This window comes from Camelus ferus, chromosome 1 (assembly GCF_009834535.1).
Source record: "Camelus ferus isolate YT-003-E chromosome 1, BCGSAC_Cfer_1.0, whole genome shotgun sequence".
In the NCBI taxonomy this organism is placed as follows: Eukaryota; Metazoa; Chordata; class Mammalia; order Artiodactyla; family Camelidae; genus Camelus; species Camelus ferus.
The window spans coordinates 39,157,988-39,177,689 of NC_045696.1; the positions used below are offsets into that span (position 1 = coordinate 39,157,988).

General features: G+C 35.7%; 1 protein-coding gene across 1 annotated transcript in view; it reads right to left on the bottom strand.

The window, feature by feature from the left end:
• Nucleotides 1-19,702, bottom strand: part of GABRR3 (gamma-aminobutyric acid type A receptor subunit rho3) — a 237,968-nt gene that overhangs the window by 47,463 nt on the left and 170,803 nt on the right. Inside the window, exons 4-5 of the mRNA XM_032489963.1 lie at nt 1,045-1,248; nt 67-382 (exon numbers count right to left, since the gene is read on the bottom strand). Coding sequence (XP_032345854.1) covers nt 67-191 — 125 coding nt within the window. The 5' untranslated portion in view covers nt 192-382; nt 1,045-1,248. The remainder of the gene's footprint in view (nt 1-66; nt 383-1,044; nt 1,249-19,702) is intronic.

A 19,702-nucleotide genomic window follows, 5' to 3' on the forward strand; every position in this document is an offset into this window, starting at 1 on the left:
CCTTGTGCATGCTAAGCACGCACTCTACCTTTGAGCTATAACCCCCTCGGGTTGTGGATATCTTACCGGGTCCATTTCATTGAAGAGGAGCAGCACTGGTGGGGCTTCTTGATTTCAGCAGCAGCAAAAGCATTTGGTGTCAGTGTAATCCAGATGCAGGTGAAGAAGACCAATAGGGACGCCAGGATCATCTCTTCCAAAAGAAAGGAAGGTAGATGGATGCAACCAATACTGTTACCAATATTGCTTCTTCTTGTGTCTTTTAAAAAGTAATTAGAGTGTCAGGGAAAAGGCATCAAGGGAAAAAGAGAGACATTGCCTTCGATGGTCTTTTGTTCTAGTAGGTTAAGTAGATTGACATCACTTACAGGCAAACATCTGTCTGGATCGTCAGCAATTTAAGGAAAATAAAGCAGATTTTTTTCATTTTCAGTTTCCACCCTTTAGTCCCTCTTTCCAGGGGAGGTTCTTAGTGGGATGCTTGATCCCCTCCTCAATAAACTCAGCTGTGGTCCTCGGCAGACAAAGAAGTGAGGTCAGGCATTAAGTCCCCTTAATCCCACACAATATCATTTAAATATATTTAAATACTCAGCAAAGTAATATGCTTAATGAGAACGTAGATGATTAATTTAATTTTAATTACACTTTAAAGACCTTTTCCTTTATCTCACTGGTTCCTTTTTAATCCAGAAAGAAAAGAATCATTCCCTCCCCAAATGCATACAGATGGCCAGAGTACAAAGAAAAAATTAAATTATTATTTTGTCAAATTAATAAACATAGTTTAAGATGATGGTTTATTCCACTGACATCAAAAGTGGTTCAGTTTAAGGTTTAATATGGTGAGCAGCCAGATAAATAAAAAGAAATTAGTCTTCGGCAGTGGGTAAATTATGGTCAAATAGGCTTCTAAGGGTACTTTGCACACATAGAGTAGAAATATTCCCTGGAAATATTCCCTTTATGATGAATGGACATATCAGTGAAATTCAATTTCTCCAACTGGGAAATCACAGGGCGAGCAATACAGTGACATCTGACCTGTTTACTAGGACTCAAGAAGAATGCTGTTCTCTTCCCAGGAATATACTGTGAAGGAATTCTAAAATTTCCTCAAATTGATTTGTCTCCTTGACGCCTTGTGCAATTGCTTGATTGTGTTCATTCATTTTGGCTTGGGTTACACCTTCTCTTAGCTGATGCATTATCACCTCCTCCTCCGTTTCTTCGGCATGTCTTTCTTTCCTTTTTAAAATATGGTTAATATAAAATATTATAAATATTAAAATACTACAATTATACAGAATGATGTAATAAATCCTTACCTCTTCTTTATCCCCTATTTAGTATTTATCATCAGATATAGTTATACTATTATATATATTCATAAATAATTCACAAATCTTTTGCATGTTTCAGGAAACTATAAAAATGGTGTTAAATTATACTTTTATTTCTGCAACATATTTTTTCTGTCCCACATTGTGCTTAGATTTATCATGTTGATAGATGTAGCCCTAGTTAATTCATTTTTAACCACTATTTCAGTGTGTGGATAACTAAAACCTTTCTTATTCATTCTTCTGTTGATGGACTTTATTTCTTATTTTTTCTATCAAACAATCTATTATAAACAATCTTACAGTGCATTTTTGTCAACATTATCTTGCACTCATGTGGAAGAGTTTTTTTAGGGTAAATACCTAGAAGTAAAACTGCTAGGCTGAACATTTTCACATCTTCAAATTTACAGGAGACTGCCATAATGCTCATTAACACGACGGCCCCAATTTAAAGCCCCACTAGCAGTGAATGAGAGCCCTCAGTTCTTAAAATCTTTTCAAGATTGATATTATCAGGCTTTGAAAAATTACCCAATGCAACGAATGTTGTAGTTTTAATTTTAATTTCCCTAATGCGTAGAGAAATTTGAGCATTTTTTTCATGTATTTCTGGGCCAGTAGGCTTTCCTCTTGTACAGAAAGCCAGTCAATAGAGGAAATGTAAGGGAAGTTGCTGGTCTTAAGCTACTGTCACTATGGCAGCTGGAGGATGTCACTGTGGTCAAAGTTTGGTTTCCATCTAAGTGCTCCCATGAGATCCAGGGCCCCCAACTCTTGACCCCAGCTCTCTGTGCTACCCAGATCTGTTCTCTTCACTGAGTACTGTTATCTACACTGACATTTGCCAGAGTAGTTCTTGGCTACACTGGAGATGATTTGTGAGAAAATGTTCTGTGCTAAGTGAGTTTGGGAAAAACTATGCATTTCACTGCCCTCTCGGGGATTCACAGTTCACACTACATGGTTCAATGAGAGTGGCCCTTAGCAACGAGGAGGATGTTAGTCCGACAGTCTAGTCGCAGTCCTTGTCTTACTTGATCTACTGGACACAGTGACACACTTGATTTCTCCCTCTTATTTGAAACAGTTCCTTTACCTGTCCTCTCTGTGCTGTGCTGTACTCTCCTGTTTTCCTCTTAACTCTTGGTCATCCTCTCTCTGATCCCCTTTCTCTGTCAAATTCCATAGCATTGGCGCAGTCCTACACTCAGTACTTGAGTACTTGCCTCTCTTACATCTTTAGTGATCTCACCCAGTCTAGAGGCTTTAAAAATGATACCAAACACTCCCAAATTTATATTTTCAGTCCAGGCTTTCCTCCCAAAGTTCCATCTTATATTGCTATGGTTTCAATGTTTGTGTTCCTCAAAATACAAATGTTGGAATCCAAATCTCCAAAGGTGATGGTTTTAGTAGGCCAGGTCTTTGGGAGGTGATTAGGTCATGAGGATGAAGCCCTCAAAAATGGGATTAGTGCCCTTATCAAAGAGACCCCAGAGAGATCCCTTACGCCTTCCATCATGTGAAGACACAACAGAAGTCTGCAGCCCAGAAGACAGTCCTCAATCTGACCAAGCTGGCACCCTGATCTTGGAGTTTCAACTTCCAGAATTGTGGGAAATAAATTTCTGTTGTTTATAAGCTGCCCATGTGTGACATAGTATTACAATGGCCCAAGTGGACTAAGACACATACCCAACTGCCTGCTTAATATTTCCACATGGATGTCTGATAAATACCTCAAGTTCAACATGTCCAAAAGCCAGCTTGTTAACATCCCTCCCTCCAGTCCCACTATAGCCTTCTTTATCTCAGCTGATAACAACACTGTCCTTTCTTGACTCATCTGTCTGACACTTCTTGTCCAATTCACCTTAAGAATGCATCCAGGGTCCAAGTGCTTCTCACCACCAGCTCAGCTACCACCCTAGCCTTTTAGTCATCGTCACCTGTTGCTTGAATGATTGCAGTTGTGCCCTGTCTCCTGGCTTCTTCCCTGGCCTTGTTTCAGTCAACTCTCAACAGAGCAAACAGTGATCCCTTAAAAATATAAGTCAGATCAAGTTACTCCTCCCTTCAAAACTCTGCAATTGCTTCTCAGTCTCTTCAATTTAAAAAGTCTTTTCTATGGCCAGGAAAGCCCTACATAATCTACAACTCCCCCTTCCTCCTTGCCTTCTGGTTTCTCAGGCTGTTCCCTCCACCCTCACCACCTGTTCCACTAACACTGGCCTCTTTGCTGTTCCTTGAACATACCAAACATGATCCCACCTCAGGGTCTTTGCACTGGTGGTCAACCTTGCCTGACACACTCTTCACATGGGAATCCATATGACTAACTCCCTTAATGAATTTAAATCTTCGCTCAAATGTCATTTTTTTCCATGATGCATACCCGAACCACTCTTTAAAAAAATGCAGTATACTCCCTTTCTTCCCACAACCTGTGTTACCAATCTATCATATGCCCCATTAGCATGTTTTATACAGTAAACTCATTGTATTTATTATTCATTATTGTCTAATCCTGCTAGAGTGTAAGCTCTACAAGGAAGCATTCTTTGTTTTGTTCCCTGGGGTATCCTAAACACTTCTAACCATTCTTGGCATGTAATCAGTGTTTAATAAATATTTGTTCCCTTAAAAGCTTCAGTGAAAAAGCCTGTTTAGTTCTGCTGAATTCTGTTTCTCAAACTTGGTTGACCTCAGATCTCCTTTAAAAAAAATTCCACCAGATTTACTAATATTTCTCAAAAAAAAAAAAAAAGTGCTCCTCCAGAGGACCCAGTTTGGAAGTTCTGATTTACAGGTAAATCTATGCTTTATATATCCTCCTCATCAAAATTCTGGGTCCTAGCTATCGAGACGACTTTTGATGAACACTAAACTTTAATGTTCACAATGAAATAGTGGTAGCTGAAAAGGGGTAAGCAAGACAGTAAGAGGGGATTTCTTGAAGCAATGCTTTGACCTGAAGGAATGAAGCCCTAAAGTGGAAGTTATCCACCTGTCAGGCCAGCAGTGGAGCTTTTTTGGAGCACATGTTTTTCAGAAATATGTGGCAGATCATATGCCTCCTCACCGTCACATAATCACATCAGGGTTCCCCCCTCTACAATGTAGAAATTAACCAACAATACAAATCCAGCTGACCTCTTTATTGAATAATCTCTGCTAGACCAGATACCCATATCCACATTAACATTAAGGGAGGAATAAAAGCAGTTCATATTTTGTCAGTTATGAATTTTAAGTCTGCATAAAAATAAAAATAAGGCAATGGACTAGCTTACAAAGAGTTGGCCCAGAGAAGGTCTCAGGGTTTCAATTCAATTACAGTAAGGCATCTGTCTCTGTTGATCCTGAATCCGCTCCCTAGACCTTATCCCTTTAGTGCTTTCTTTGCAAACCCAGTAAGCTTCTTAAAAAAAAAGCAGAAAACCACATCTGTCAAAATTAGGAAGTGGTAACTACCAGGAAACAAAATTAATCACAGGGTCACTGGAGAATTTTGTAATGGTTCAAGCTCTCCCTTGCATCAACTGCCTCCTGTCCACTCTCCTTCCACTCTGATGATGTCAGCCAGTTTCTGTTCCTTTGGCAGGGAGTCAAAGAGAAGACCTGGATAGCATGGCTGTGTCCTCAATATTCATCTTGGGACATGCAGCTATTTTGCTTACTGAAGAGAAAATACAAGGAAAGTGAAGGTCCTGTTTATATTGGATCAATAACACCTGATAACAACAACAAATTCCAAGCCTCTAGAAATTTCCCAGTGTGCCTGCATGATGTCAAACAGGCAAAATATCTTGAGTGGGAAATTGCAGAGTCATAGAATGTTGGTATGAAAAGACCTTCCGAGATTATTTAGACTACCTACTACCTACTACTACTACTACCTACTACCTTCTTTTTTTTTTGTATTGAGGAAACTAAGACTGGGGAGATTAAGCACACAATTCATTTGTTTTGGTACCCTGGAAATAAAACATAGCCTGAAGTGCCTAGGGCACCCAGTAGGGGGCATTTGCTAACCCTCCAAAAACCTTGCTCTCACTCTAAGTGGTGTTTCCACTTCCGTTTCCCCGAATTATGAGAGCCTCACTAGAGTATTTTTCCTTCCCACCCACTCTTTCATTCCCCTCTCACTTCACTCCTGAGATTCAGAACTACCTGTGATGGGAGTGGTGACTCCCTTTTAGTGGAAAGTGGGGGACAGGAAAGCAATCTTCATCATAGTGTAATAATAGAATATAACCACTAGATGGAAGCATATACACGATATTGCATTAAATATGTATTCTCTTCCTTAGGAAAGGAAAACCACAAACAGGATTAGTGCTTCCCAACACTGCAAAATTAAATGAAAAGATTAATGACATAATGTCAAATGATTCAGGCAAAAAGAAAATCCCTGTTATTGAGGAAAATGCAATTTACCTTGCATGAAGATTGACTAATACTGTTTGTTGGTTTCTCTGACTGAAAACTTCAGGTCTTTCCTAGATGTAAACAGAGCAGTTTTATGTTCTCTTTCACGTCTTTTTAAGCTTTCATGTTTTTCCTAGATTTAAGAACTGCATTTTATTTTATCTCTAGGAAAGCTAGGCGGTAGAGGTGAACATTGGAAAAGGCAGCTTTCTATCAAAATAAGTGCAGATAATGAGTAATATATTGAAAGGACACAGGATAAGGAGCTAGGCAACTTGGCTCTGGGCGACAGGGCACTTACTGTATGATTTTTAGAAAGCCCTTAACCCCTTGGGCTTCCATTTCCTCCTCTGTATTCATAAGGCAGATGGATTTAGGTGACTTTAAAAATCCCTGAGGAGACAAATACAGTGGTTAAGAATGTGATTTTTGGCAACAGATTTTCTAGGTGCAAATCCTAATTCTTCCGCTTACTAGATGTGTGAACACTGGCAATGGCTTGATATTTCTCTCTGAGTCAGGTACTTCATATGCCAATTAGGAATGATATTGCTAGGACCTGTCTCTTAGGGTTATAGTTAAAATTGATGGGATAGTGCTATGTGTTCAGCACAAAAATTCAGTACGTTGAAAATACAAGAATTAATTTAATTAATGTTAACTGCCAATTTTATTCATCTCTATTAATATAGTCTTTGCATTTCCAACATCATGATTTTGATCAAAATGACCACCATTTTCCAGTCTCCCAGTCTTGAAATGTTGAAGTCATTTTTGACCCCTCCCTTTTCAAGACTTGAATTTTTTTGGTTTGTTTATTTGGGGATTTTTTGCTACAAAACTTTTTTTAGTTTCTTAGTATTCCCATTGCCACTAGACCTTTTTGTCTCTAATATAAATATATACCTCAATCAGTCTCCTTGCCCCAAGTCTTTCTGCTTTCATGTCTTCCATATGCAGTGGCCAAATTTATACCAATGATACTTCTTTTTCTAGTTTTTTTTCTCTGGTTACAATGTTTTCCTATTGCTTATAGGCAAAAATCTATTCTGGTACATTGGCCTATGTTACTATATTTTTGCAAATACTGTCTTATAACTGTAACTTTATAGTAAATAAATCTTAAGATCCTTCAACTTTATTCTTGTTCAAAGCTCTTTTAGTCATTCTAGTTCCTTTGTTTTTCTAAATAAGTCTTAGAGTCAGCTTTTCCACATCTACAAAAAATTCTGCTACAATTTGGATTGGTATTGCATTAAATCTGTAGGTTAGTTTGGTGAGAATTTAAATCTTATGTTGACTCCTCCAATCAATGAGCAATGTATGCCTCTACTTAGGTTTTTTATGATTTCTTTCAACAATGTTTTATAGTTTTCAGCATCTAGATCTTGTCTGTACTTTGTTAGGTTTATACCTAAGAATTTTATGTTTCTGGAGTTATTATAAATGGCATTGATTTTTTAAATTTTGGCTTTCTGGGGGATGAGTATAGTTCAGTGGTAGGATGCATGTCTATAGTATACAGAAATATAATTATCTTTTACCCCAATTAAAAATTGGGGTAAAATATACATAACATAAAATTGACTATCTTAGCCATTCTTCAATGTACAATTAGGTGTGCACTAAGTATATTCAAATTTTTGTGCAACCATCAACACCATTCATCTCCAGAATTCTCTCTTTCATTTTTAATTAAGACATTTAAAAAAAAATTAAGGGAGGTAATTAGGTTTTTATTTATTTTTGATGGAGGCACTGGGGATTGAACTCAGGACCTTGTGCATGCTAGGCAGGCACTCTACCACTGAGCTATATCCTCTTCCCTCAAGACATTTTTTTAGAGCAGTTTATAGTTCACAGCAAAACTGAAAGTACAGAGAATTTGCATGTACTCTCTTCCTCTACACAGGTAAAGCCTCCCCCACTATCAACATCCCACACCACAGTGGTATGTCTGTTACAATTGATGAACCTACACTGATAATTCATAGCCACCCAAAGTCCATACTTTACATTATGCTTCACTTTTGATGTTGTACACTCTATGGGTTTGGACAAATGTGTAATGACATGTATCCATCATTATGGTATCACACAGAATAATTTCACTGCCCTAAAAATACTCTGTGCTCCACCTGTTCATATCTCGACCCACTACCCTGGCAACCTGTGATATTTTTTTCCTGTCTCCATAGTTTGCCTTTTCCAGAATATCGTATAGCTGGAATCAGACAGTATGTAGACTTTTCAGATTGACTTCTTTCACTTAGTAATACGCAGTTAAGTTTCCTCCATATCTTTTCATAGCTTGGTAGCTCATTTCCTTTTAGCGCTGAATAATATTCCACTGTCTGGATGTACCACAGTTTATTTATCCATTCACTTACTATAAAGGGCATCTTGGTCCCAGTTTTGGCAATTATAAATAAAGCTGCTGTAAACATCTGTGTGCAGGGGACATAAGTTTTCAACTCCTTTGGGTAAATACCAAGGAATGCAGTTGTAGGAGTATGCAATGTAAGAGTATGTTTAGTTTTGTAAAAGACCACTAAACTGTCTTCAAAAGTGGCTGTACCATTTCATATTCCAACTAGCAATGAATGTGAGTTCCTATTGCTTCACATTCTTGTTAGCATTTGGCATTGTCACTGTTCCAGATTTTGGCCAGATTTGGTGTACAGCAAAGTGATTCAGTTATATACATATTCAGATTTATTTCCACTATAGGTTATTAAAGATATTGAACATAGTTCCCTATGCTATGCAGTAGGTCCTTGTTTATCTATTTTATATATAGTAATGTGTACCTGTTAATCCCAAACTCCTAATTTATTCCTTCCCCAACTTTCCCCTTTGGTAACCATAAGTTTGTTTTCTATGTCTGTTGAGTCTGTTTCTGTTTTGTAATAAGTTCATTTGTGTCATTTTTTTAGGTTCCACATGTAAGCGATATCATGATATTTGTCTTTCTCTGTCTGACTTACTTCATTCAGTATGATAATCTCTAGGTCCATCCATGTTGCTGCAAATGGCATTATTTCATTCCTTTTTATGGTCAGGTAATATTCCATTATCTATCTATCTATCTATCTATCTGTCTGTCTGTCTGTCTATCTATCTATCTATCTATCTATCTATCTATCTATCTATCTATCTATCTATCTATCTCAATAGACATTTAGGTTGCTTCCATGTCTTGACTATTGTAAATAATGCTCCTATGAACATTGGGGTGCATGTATCTTTTTGAATAGTTTTTTCCATATATGACCAGGAGTGAGATTGCTGGATCATCAAGTAATTCTATTTTTAGTTTTTTAAGAAATCTCCAAACTATTCTCCATAGTGGCTGCACTAATTTACATTCCCACCAACAGTGTAGGAGGGTTCCCTTCTCTCCACACCATTTCCAGCATTTATAATTTGTAGACTTTTTGGTGATGGCCATTCTGACTGGCGTGAGGTGACACCTCATTGTAGTTTTGATTTGCATTTCTGTAATAATTAGCAATATTGAGCATATTTTCATCTGTCTCTTGGCCATCTGTATGCCTTCTTTGGAGAAATGTCTATTTAGGCCTTCTACTCATTTTTTGATTGGGTTTTTTTTTTTATATTAGGCTGTTTGTGTATTTTGGAATTTAATCCATTGTTGATCACATCATTTGCCAATATTTTCTCGCATTCTGTAGGTTGTCTTTTCATTTTGTTTATGGTTCGGTTTGCTGTGCAAAAGCTTTTAAGTTTAATTAGGTCCCATTTGTTTATTTTTGCTTTTATTTTCTTTACTCTAGGAGACAGATCCAAAAAAATATTTCTTTGATTTATGTCAAAGAGTGTTCTGCCTATGTTTTCCTCTGTGAGTTTTACAGTATCTTGTCTTACATTAAAGTCTTTAATCCATTTTGAGTTTATTTTTGTATGTGGTGTTAGGGAATGTTCTAATTTCATTCTTTTACATGTAGTTGTCCAGTTTTCCCAGCACCACTTATTGAAGAGACTGTCTTTTCTCCATTGTATATTCTTATCTCCTTTGTCATAGATTAATTGACCATAAGTGGTGGGTTTATTTCTGGGCTTTCTACCTTGTTCCATTGATCTATGTGTCTGTTTTTGTGCCAATATCATGCTATTTTGATTACTGGAGCTTTGTAGTATAGCACAAAGGCAGGGCACATAATTCCTCCAGCTCCATTCTTCTTTCTCAAGATTATTTTGGCTATTTAGGGTCTCCTGTGTTTCCAAACAAATTTGAATTTTTTTGTTCTAGTTCTGTGAAAAATGTCATTGGTAATTTGATAAGGACTGGATTGAATCTGTATATTGCCTTCGACAGTACAGTCATTTATTATATTACAATATTATATACAATATTAATTCTTCCAATCCAAGAAAATGGTATATCTTTCCATCTGTTTTTGTTGTCTTCAAGTTCTTTCTTTAGCATCTTACAGTTTTCTGAATATAGATCTTTTGCTTCCTTAGGTAGATTTATTCCTAGGTATTTTATTCTTTTTGATATAATGGTAAATGATACTATTCCCTTAATTTCTATTTCTGGTAGTTTGTTGTTAGTGTATAGAAATGAAACAGATTTTTGTTTATTAGTTTTGTATCCTATAACTTTACAAAATTTGTTAATGAGCACTAGTAGTTTTCTGGTACCATCTTCAGGATTCTCCGTTTAGTATCATGTCATTTGTGAACAGTGACAGTTTTACTTCTTCCTTTCCAATCTGCATTACTTTTATTTCTCTTTCTTGTCTTACTTGCTGTGGCTAGGACTTCCAAAACTGTGTTGAATATAAGTGCCAAGAGTGGGCATCCTTGTCTTGTTCCTGATCTTAGAAGGAATGATTTCAGCTTTTCACCGTTGAGTATGATGTTAGCTGTGGGTTTGTTATATTCAGCCTTTATTATGTTGAGGTATGTTCTCTCTCTGCCCAGTTTCTAGAGAGTTTTTATCATAAATGGATTTTTAATTTTATGCAGCTTTTCCTGCATCTATGGAGATGATCATACGACTTTTATTTTTTAATTAATTAATGTGATGTATTACAGTGATTGATTTACAGATACTGAAAATTTTTTGTATCCTAGGGATAATGTGATCATAGTGTATGATCCTTTTACTCTAATGTTGGATCAGGTTTGCTAGTATTTCATTGAGGAATTTTGCATCTATGTTAAGTAGTGATATTGGACTGTAATTGTCTTTTTTTGTGTGATATCTTTGTCTGATTTTGGTGTCAGGGTAATGTAGCCTCATAGAATGAATTCAGAAGTGTTCTTTCCTCTGCAAATTTTTGTAATAGTTTCAGAAGGACAATTGCTAACTGTTCTCTAAATGTTTGGTAGAATTCCCCTAGGAAGCCATCTGGTCCTAGACTATTGCTTGTTGGGAGTTTTTAAGTTACTGATACAATTTCATTACTGCTAACTGATCTGCTCATATTTTCAACATTTCACTCTGGTTTAGTCCTGGAAGATTGTACTTGTCTAAGAATTTGTCCATTTCTTCTAGATTGTCCATTTTATTGGCTTGTAGTTGTCACAGTAGTTTCTTGTGATTCTTTGTATTTCTGTGGTGTCAGTTGCAACTTCACCTTTTTCATTTCTAATTATTGATTTGGGCAGTCTCCTTTCTTTTCTTGATGAGTCTGGCTGAAAGTTTATCAATTTTGTTTATCTTTTCAAAAAAACACCCCAGTTTCACTGATCTTAAAATTATTTTTAAAGTCTCTGTTTCATTTATTTATGCTCTGATCCTTAACGATCTCTTTCCTTCTACTAACTTTGGGTTTTGTTTTTCTTTCTCTAGTTTCTTTAGGAGTAATGTTAGGTTGTTTAAAATTTTGCTTGTTTCCTGAGGTAAGCTTGTATCACCATAAACTTCCCTCTTAGAACTGCTTTTGCTATGTCTCATAGGTATTGGATTGTTGTGTTTTTGTTTTCATTTGTCTCTAGGTAATTTTTGATCTCCTCTTTGATTTCATTAGTGATCTATTCTTTGTTTTGTAGTGTTTGTTTAGCCTCCATGTGTTTGTGTCTTTTGAAGTTTTTTTCTTGTAGTTGATTTCTAGTCTCATAGTGTTGTGGTCAGAAAAGATGCTTGATATGATTTCAATCTTCATAAATTTACCAAGGCTTGTTTTGTGGCCTATCATGTGATCTATGCTGGAGAATATTCCATGTGATCTTGAAAAGAATGTGTATCCTGCTGCTTTGGATGGAATGCTCCCTATACAGCAATTAAGTCCCTTCAGTCTAACGCATCAGTTTAGGTCAGTGTTTCCTTATTGACTTTTTGTCTGGAAGATCTGTCCATTGATGTAAGTGGGGTGGTAAAGTACCCACTAATACTGTGTTACTGTCAATTTCTCCTTTTATGTCCATTAATATTTGCCTTATATATTTAGGTGCTTCTATGTTGGGTGCATATATACTTACAAATAAGTTATATTTTCTTCTTGGATTGATCCCTTGATCATTATGTAGTGTCCTTGTCTCTTGTAACAGTCTTTATTTTAAAGTCTATTTTGTCTAATGTAAGTATTGCTACTCCAGCTTTCTTCTAATTTCCATTCACATGGAGTAACTTTTTCCACCCTCGCACTTTTAACCTGGTTCAAAGATGGGCAGAAGAATGGAATAGACATATTTCCAAAGGGGAATTGCAGATGGCCAGCAGGCACATGAAAAGATGCTCAAAATCACTAATCATCAGGGAAATGCAAATCAAAACCACAATATTACCTCACATTGGTCAGAATGGCTATCATCAAAATGAATACAAATAATAAATGTTGGCAAGGATGTGGAGAAAAGGGAATCTTCATACACTGTTAATGGGAATGTATATTGGTTCAGCTGCTATGGGAAACACTATGGAGGCTTCTCAAAAAGCTAAAACTAGAACTGCCATATGACCCAGCAATTCCACTCCTGGGTATATATCCTAGAAAAGCAAAAACACTAATTTAAAAAGATACATGCACCTCAGTGTTCATAGCAGCATTATTTACAACTGTCTAGATATGGAAACAACCTCAGTATCCATCAACGGATGAATGGATAAAGAAAATTGTGATATATATATATATATATATACAATGGAATACTACTCAGCCATAAAATGAACAAAATTTTGCCATTTGCAGCAACATGGATGGACTTAGAGAATATTATGGTAAGTGAAACAAGTCAGATAGAGAAAGACAAATACTGTATGATTTCAATTATATGTGGGATCCAAAAAATACAACAAACCAGGGAATATAATTTTTGTTATAGTTAGAATCAAACTGTACATGTGGAATATTTGTAGTTTACTGTACAGGAATCATACCACAGTAAAGGTGTTAAAAAAAACCAAAACAAAAACAAAAACAAAAGTGAGATGATTAAAACCAAGCACATAGGTATATCAATTGTCCTCTAAAATTGCTGCTGGCAATTAAAGCATGATACAAATATTATCATTAATTTAAAAAAAAAGCAGACTAATAGACATAGAGTGTAAACCAGTGTTTACCAGTGAGCAGAGGAAAGGGGCAGGCGGAATACTGGGGTAGGGGAGAAGAGGTACAAACTATTAGGTATAAAATAAGCAACAAAGCTATAATGTATAACCTGGAGAATCTAGCCAATATTTTATAATAACTATAAATGAAATACAGCCTTAAAAATTGTGAATCACTATATTGTACACCTGAAACTTATATAATACTGTATAGCAACTATACTTTAATAAAAGAAATAATTAAAAATAAAAATGAAAAGAATTAGCCATAGGAGACCTAAAAAAACACGTAAAATCCATTCAAAAAGTGGTATTGCCCTAAATGTTCTACAAGTGTTCTAATAAGAAACAATTTGATCATTAAGAGATAGAAAAACCAATTTCTTACAACATGTAAGAAACAGAAATCACTGAATGAGACAGAATTTGGAACAATTTGCATTTTAATTGACTCATCTCCTTCCTTTCAAAGAAGATTCCAGACCAGGGTCCACTGTAACAGACACTCAAATATATTTGCTGACTGAATGGCTAAGTTATACCAATTAAGACTTTCCTGAATCATTAACAATTTGACTGCATCTAAGAAGGAAGTGGGCTTCTGGAGAACTTGAAGAAGCATCTGAACTTCTGACAAGGTCAAATAAGTCAAAACAATGTTTAGACATTTGCTTGAAATTTCTACTTCTTTCTGTATGATACATGTCAGATCTTATGCCACATTTTCCTTTTTTTCTAGTCACAACTAGAAAATATGCCACTTAAATGATGTAGAAAAGAGGTAAAATTTTAAAAATTAAAATTAAAAACCATTAAAACTCCAAATAACACATCTGAATCTGGAAGGGATCATCAAAGGACCCCCCCCTCAAAAAAAAGTTAGCTAAAAAATGGATGAAGATCTGGACATTTACAAGGTACTAAAGGATCATATCATTAATTACTTGCTAGATGTAAGGGAAAACAAACATGGAGAAATCTTGCTGTTACCTCCTTAATCAGTGGATCATACTAAGCCTCAGAAATAGTAAGACAGACTTCTTTTGCTCCCTGGTGTGGTGCAATATGAAGTTCATAATATCATCTATGATGTATTCTTGCCAAAGATGCTTAATCAAGCCTTTGGATATAATTTCCTCTGGGAACAGAAAAATACAGGGAATAGGAAAACAAGTCAAACAAAGCCAATTAAACAAATCCAGAATGTGGAACCCTCCACAAGACAATTGAAAAACTGGCCCAATTACTCCAGACGTCATAGCCATTTGGGAAAAAAAAAAAAAGCCCCAAACCATTGAGATTAACAAAAATGAACAAAAGGAACAGAAAGAAATGATAATGCTCTGTATCAACAGATATAACAAACAAATGCAATGCAGTGCTGCAGAAGACAGTTTGGGAACTGGAGAAATGTAAATATAGATGGATTATTAGATGGTATTGGGAGAATAGTATTAATTTTGTCTGATTTCAAAATAGTACTGTAGTTAGGAAGGAAAATGTTCTCGTTTGTTAAAGATGCAGTTTAAAGTGTTTAGTTGTGAAATGTTATGATATCTGTGATTTTCATGAAAATATTTAAATGTTTCTCTTTGGAGAGGAGATAAAGATGGTGGAGTAGGAGGACACTGATCTCACCTACCCCCATGAACACATCAAAAATACATATACATGTGGAGCAAATATTACAGAAAACAAACTGAAGACTGGCAGAAAGACTTTTATATGACCAAGGCTGCAAAGAAAGATCCCCTGGAGAAGGATGGGTAGGGAAGAGAAGCAATCAGGTCAGGACCTGCACCACTAGGAAGGGTCACAGAAGAGCAGGGGGATTACATTGGTTTGTAGATCCTCCCCGGGGAGTAAGCAGTTCAAAGCATATAGTGAGTTCCCCAGCTTGGGGTCTGACACTGGGAAGATGAGTCCCCTTAGCTGCTTTGAAAACCAGTAGGACTGACAGGAGGGCTGTAAAAAACCTAGATTCTACTCATGAAGAGCATGCAGACACTTACATACTCCCAGAAATGGCAGAGGAAACCGACTAAAACTGCCTGGGATTCTCCAGGTTTCGACCGCCCCTCCCAAGCGCATGCCCTAGCCCACTCCAAGCACCTACCCCAGCCCCTCTAGCTCTGCCACAGATCCACACTAGGGCAAAGCCTTCCATTGCCAAGGAGAATGTGCATGTGGCAGGGATGGAGCCAGCTTGACTCCAGCACTGCATCTGAACGGAAGTGGGCTGTCATGCTGGCACTCACAGAGGTAGTGGAGAGGAACTGTCTCGAGCTCTGACTGGTATGGTGGGATTGCCCCAGCATGCACACCAGCTCACAATGAGAGAAATTACAACTGACATCAAAGAGACACAAAAAATCATAAGAAAATACTATAAACAGTTATATGCCAACAAATTGGACAACCTAGAAGAAATGGATACATTTCTAGAAACATGCAATCTTCCAAGACTGAATCAGAAAGAAATAGACAATCTAAAAAGACCAGTCACGAGTAGTGAAATTGAATTACTAATCAAAAAACTCCCAGTGGACAGAAGCCTTGGACTGGACAGCTCCACAGGAGAATGCTACTAAATACATAAAGAAGAGTTAATACCTATCCCTCTCAAACTGTTCCAAAGAACTGAAAAGGAAAGACCACTCCCAAATTCATTCTACAAGTCCATCATTACCCTGATGGCAAAACCAGAAAAAGACACTACAAAATAATTACAGGCCAATATCTCTGATGAATTAGATATGAAAATTCTCAATAAAATATTACCAAATGGAATTCAACAATGTAAAAAATTATACACCATGATCAAGTGGGATTTATTCCAGGGAAATAAGGATGGTGATACACAGTAACAAAAGGAAGGACAAAAATCATGTGGTCATCTCAATAGATGCAGAAAAAGCATTTGACAAAATTCAACATCCATTCATGATTAAAAACTCTCACTAAAGTTGGTATAGAGGGAATATATCTCAACATAATAAAGGCCATATATGACAGATCCACAGCTAACATCAAACTCAGTGGTAAAAAGCTGAAAGTTTTTCCTCTAAAAACAGGAACAAGACAAGGATGCACACATTCATCATTTTATTGGACATAATAATGAAAGTCCTAGCCACAGCAATCAGACAAAAAAAAAAAAAAAAAAAAAAAAAGAAATAAAAGACATCCAAACTGGAAGGAAAGGAGTAAAAAGTCAGTATCTGCAGATGACATGATACTCTATATCGAAGTCTCTACCAAAAAAGTATTAGAATTAAAAAATGAATTCAGTAAATTTGCAGGATACAAGATTATTATACAGAAACCTGTTGCTTTCTTAGACACTAATAATGAACTATCAGAAACTGAAAGCAAAAAAAGTCCTGTTTTCAATTGCATCAAAAAGAATAAAATACCTAGGAATAAACTTAACCAAGGAGCAGAAAAATCTATACTCTGAAAACTGTAAGACACTGATGAAGGAAACTGAAGATGATACAAAGAAATGGAAAGATATCTTGCGTTCTTGATTGGACAAATTAATGTTGTTAAAATATCCATATTACTCAAAGCAACCTACAGATTTAATGCAATCTCAATCAAAATACTTAGGACATTTTTCACAGAACTAGACCAAACAATCCTAACATACATATGAAATCACAAAAGACCCTGAATAGCCAAAGCCATCTTAAAAAGAACAAAGCTGGTGGTAAAACTATCTTTCAGTGATTTTGTTTGTGATTGCATATAATTTATATATTAATTTGGGAAAATTAACACCTTTACTGGATCGAAGTCTTTCTATTTAAAATTTCTTTCTATTTAATGTATGAATTTTCATACCTTAAACAAGTGTTTATACCTTTCAGTAGTTTTACATTTTTGCCAAATACATATAGGTCAGGCATATTTCTTGCCAAGTTTAATCATAAAAATAGATATAGATAAGTATGATTATGTGAATATATGTATGTGTGTATGTGTGTGTGTGTGTGTGTGTGTATACCCTCTGCTCATTTGAAAATCAGTACAACTTGTAGTAGGCTCTCTGAATATACGTTCCTCCATATCCAAGTTTCCTTTGTAACCATGGTTCTGCATCCATGGATTCAACCAATGGGGAGGGGATTGTGCAGTACCATAGTATATGCTGTTGAAAAAAATCTGAGTGTAAGTTTCCCCACCCAGTCAACCCTGTGTTGTTCAAGAGTCAGCTGTATTTTAAATTTCCCAGTCTTTACACTACCAAAAAGTAAGTAAAGATTGGGAAATTTATTATTTGCTATTTCAAAATATATAGTGTAACTCAGTACAATTTTCCCAGGGGGCCCACTGAAGATTTGTTATAAGAATATTCTTAATGCCGTGCACACATTTGGACAAGTTAGCTTCAATTCTAGAACTTTAAAATTACAGGGTTTTTTTAGGAAAAACGATGTAGCCCAAGAGACAATCTACATGTTTTTCAAACTAAGAACATAAGAGAATATAAATGATAAATTATTCAAATAACATAATTAATGTAAAATATGTGTGGCTGTATTATAATTATTTATATATAATTGTGTGTATAACTTTTGTATCTAAATATACACCAGTATAGCTAAATGCATGGGTTAAAAGGTCAAAGAAAACAAACTTCAAAAGTTAACCATATTTTTCTGTGATTAGTGAGATTACAACAATTTTTCATCATGCTTTTCTACATTTTATTTTTTCTACTATTAAATTGAAACTATTTTTTAGAAGAAACAAGTTATAAAAGTAATAGGTGCAAATGGATTTTTTCAGAGTGATTTGTTGATAGATCTGTATGCCCAGTAGATGACTTTATTCTACAGGGAATCTTTTAGTGGCATTGAGGGAGTTTCAATATTATCTTCACAAACAGACATGAAGATGAGAGGACATAAATATCTTTCCTTCCAAGCTGCATTCTTAAAGAAGATTAATATGAGATGAATAATTGTTTTGGACATTTTTGTTCTTATAGCATGAGTTCTTCATGACATTTTATATCTTATGGCATCTCTGCATCTTCTTATTGGAACTGGGTGAGAATGCAGTGCTTTATTTTATTGTCATTATTCTTTCCATGAAAAGTGATAGAACATATCATTTTAATACCAAGAGTTTCTTAGGAGCTGTCAAAATATCTGAATTTTTTTTTCAGATGATTTATCTACTAATTGGAGCAGAAAGCAATCTGAAACTGAATAGTTAAATAAACATATTCAAACCTCTGAACCCTTAAGGATACAAGCTATATATTTATAGAGTGAAGATTTGAATTAATGCTTTTACATATACAGAATTAATGCTTTTACATATACAGCTTAATTGCTATACTCTGCTATATACTAAATAGCAAAGAGGAGTCATAGTCTTAGACTGTGAGCAGATGTTCCTTAGAAAATCCAGTGTTTTACCAGTGAGAACCTTAAAACAAGGTCATAAAGTGGTTTAGGCATAATCATTTAATAATTTAGAGGTGGAACTGACTCAGAAATTTTGTTACATTTCTGTGAACATTTTCTTTGCCAGGATAATAAGTTATAGAACAAATCTGTTTACTACTTTGTATCTTCAAAAGTAGAATTCATTCTGGGCTTTACTATACTGTCATAGAATTTGGAAGATTTCTTAACAGTGAAGAATCATAGAGTTATGGGGCTTTTAAGAACAGTAAATGCCTTTGCCTTCAACCTGGTTCTTTTTTAGATTGTACTTCTCTGGAAATGAGCAGAAAGGAGTTCCCCACATCTGCCCAGAGCCACACCTCATTATTGTATTCTAGACAGAAGGTAAAATGAAGATAATCTGGTACTTTCAGAGATTTGACAGCAGTGTGCTTACTCAGTGACCACTGCTAATGTTACCAGCCCCTCTTTTGTATTATTTAAAGTCTAACATAAATCTCAAACAAATTTTCTCTTATACTATTCCCTATGAAGATGCAGAACTGTTTCTTTTAATGTAGCCTCCCTTTTAAAAGAAAGAAAAAAAAAACCCTCTCCATGACTTTCTGTAGAAAATACCCCAATTCTTCAAAGTATTTACTGTTCAAAGATTATTCTTATCAGAACTGAAATCACAAACCCTATCTTACTCAAATTTTCTACATGGTTTTCTTTTCTGAATTACAAAGCAAGCACTTTGAGAAAACATTTCAGCACAGCAGAGACTTGGCCGTGAAACCTTCAGCTACATTGTGCAGAATTGGTGACTAGGTTATAGAAATAAAAATATGTGTTGGAATGTCTCTCACTTGGCTGGACATGTCATGAAAGTCAGCGAGATATGAATCCAAGACTTGTAAGTATTCTCTTGCACAGTTATAAACTTAGAGCAGCCGTTTCTAAACGGCTAGACCCGTCTTTAGATAACTGAGGCAACA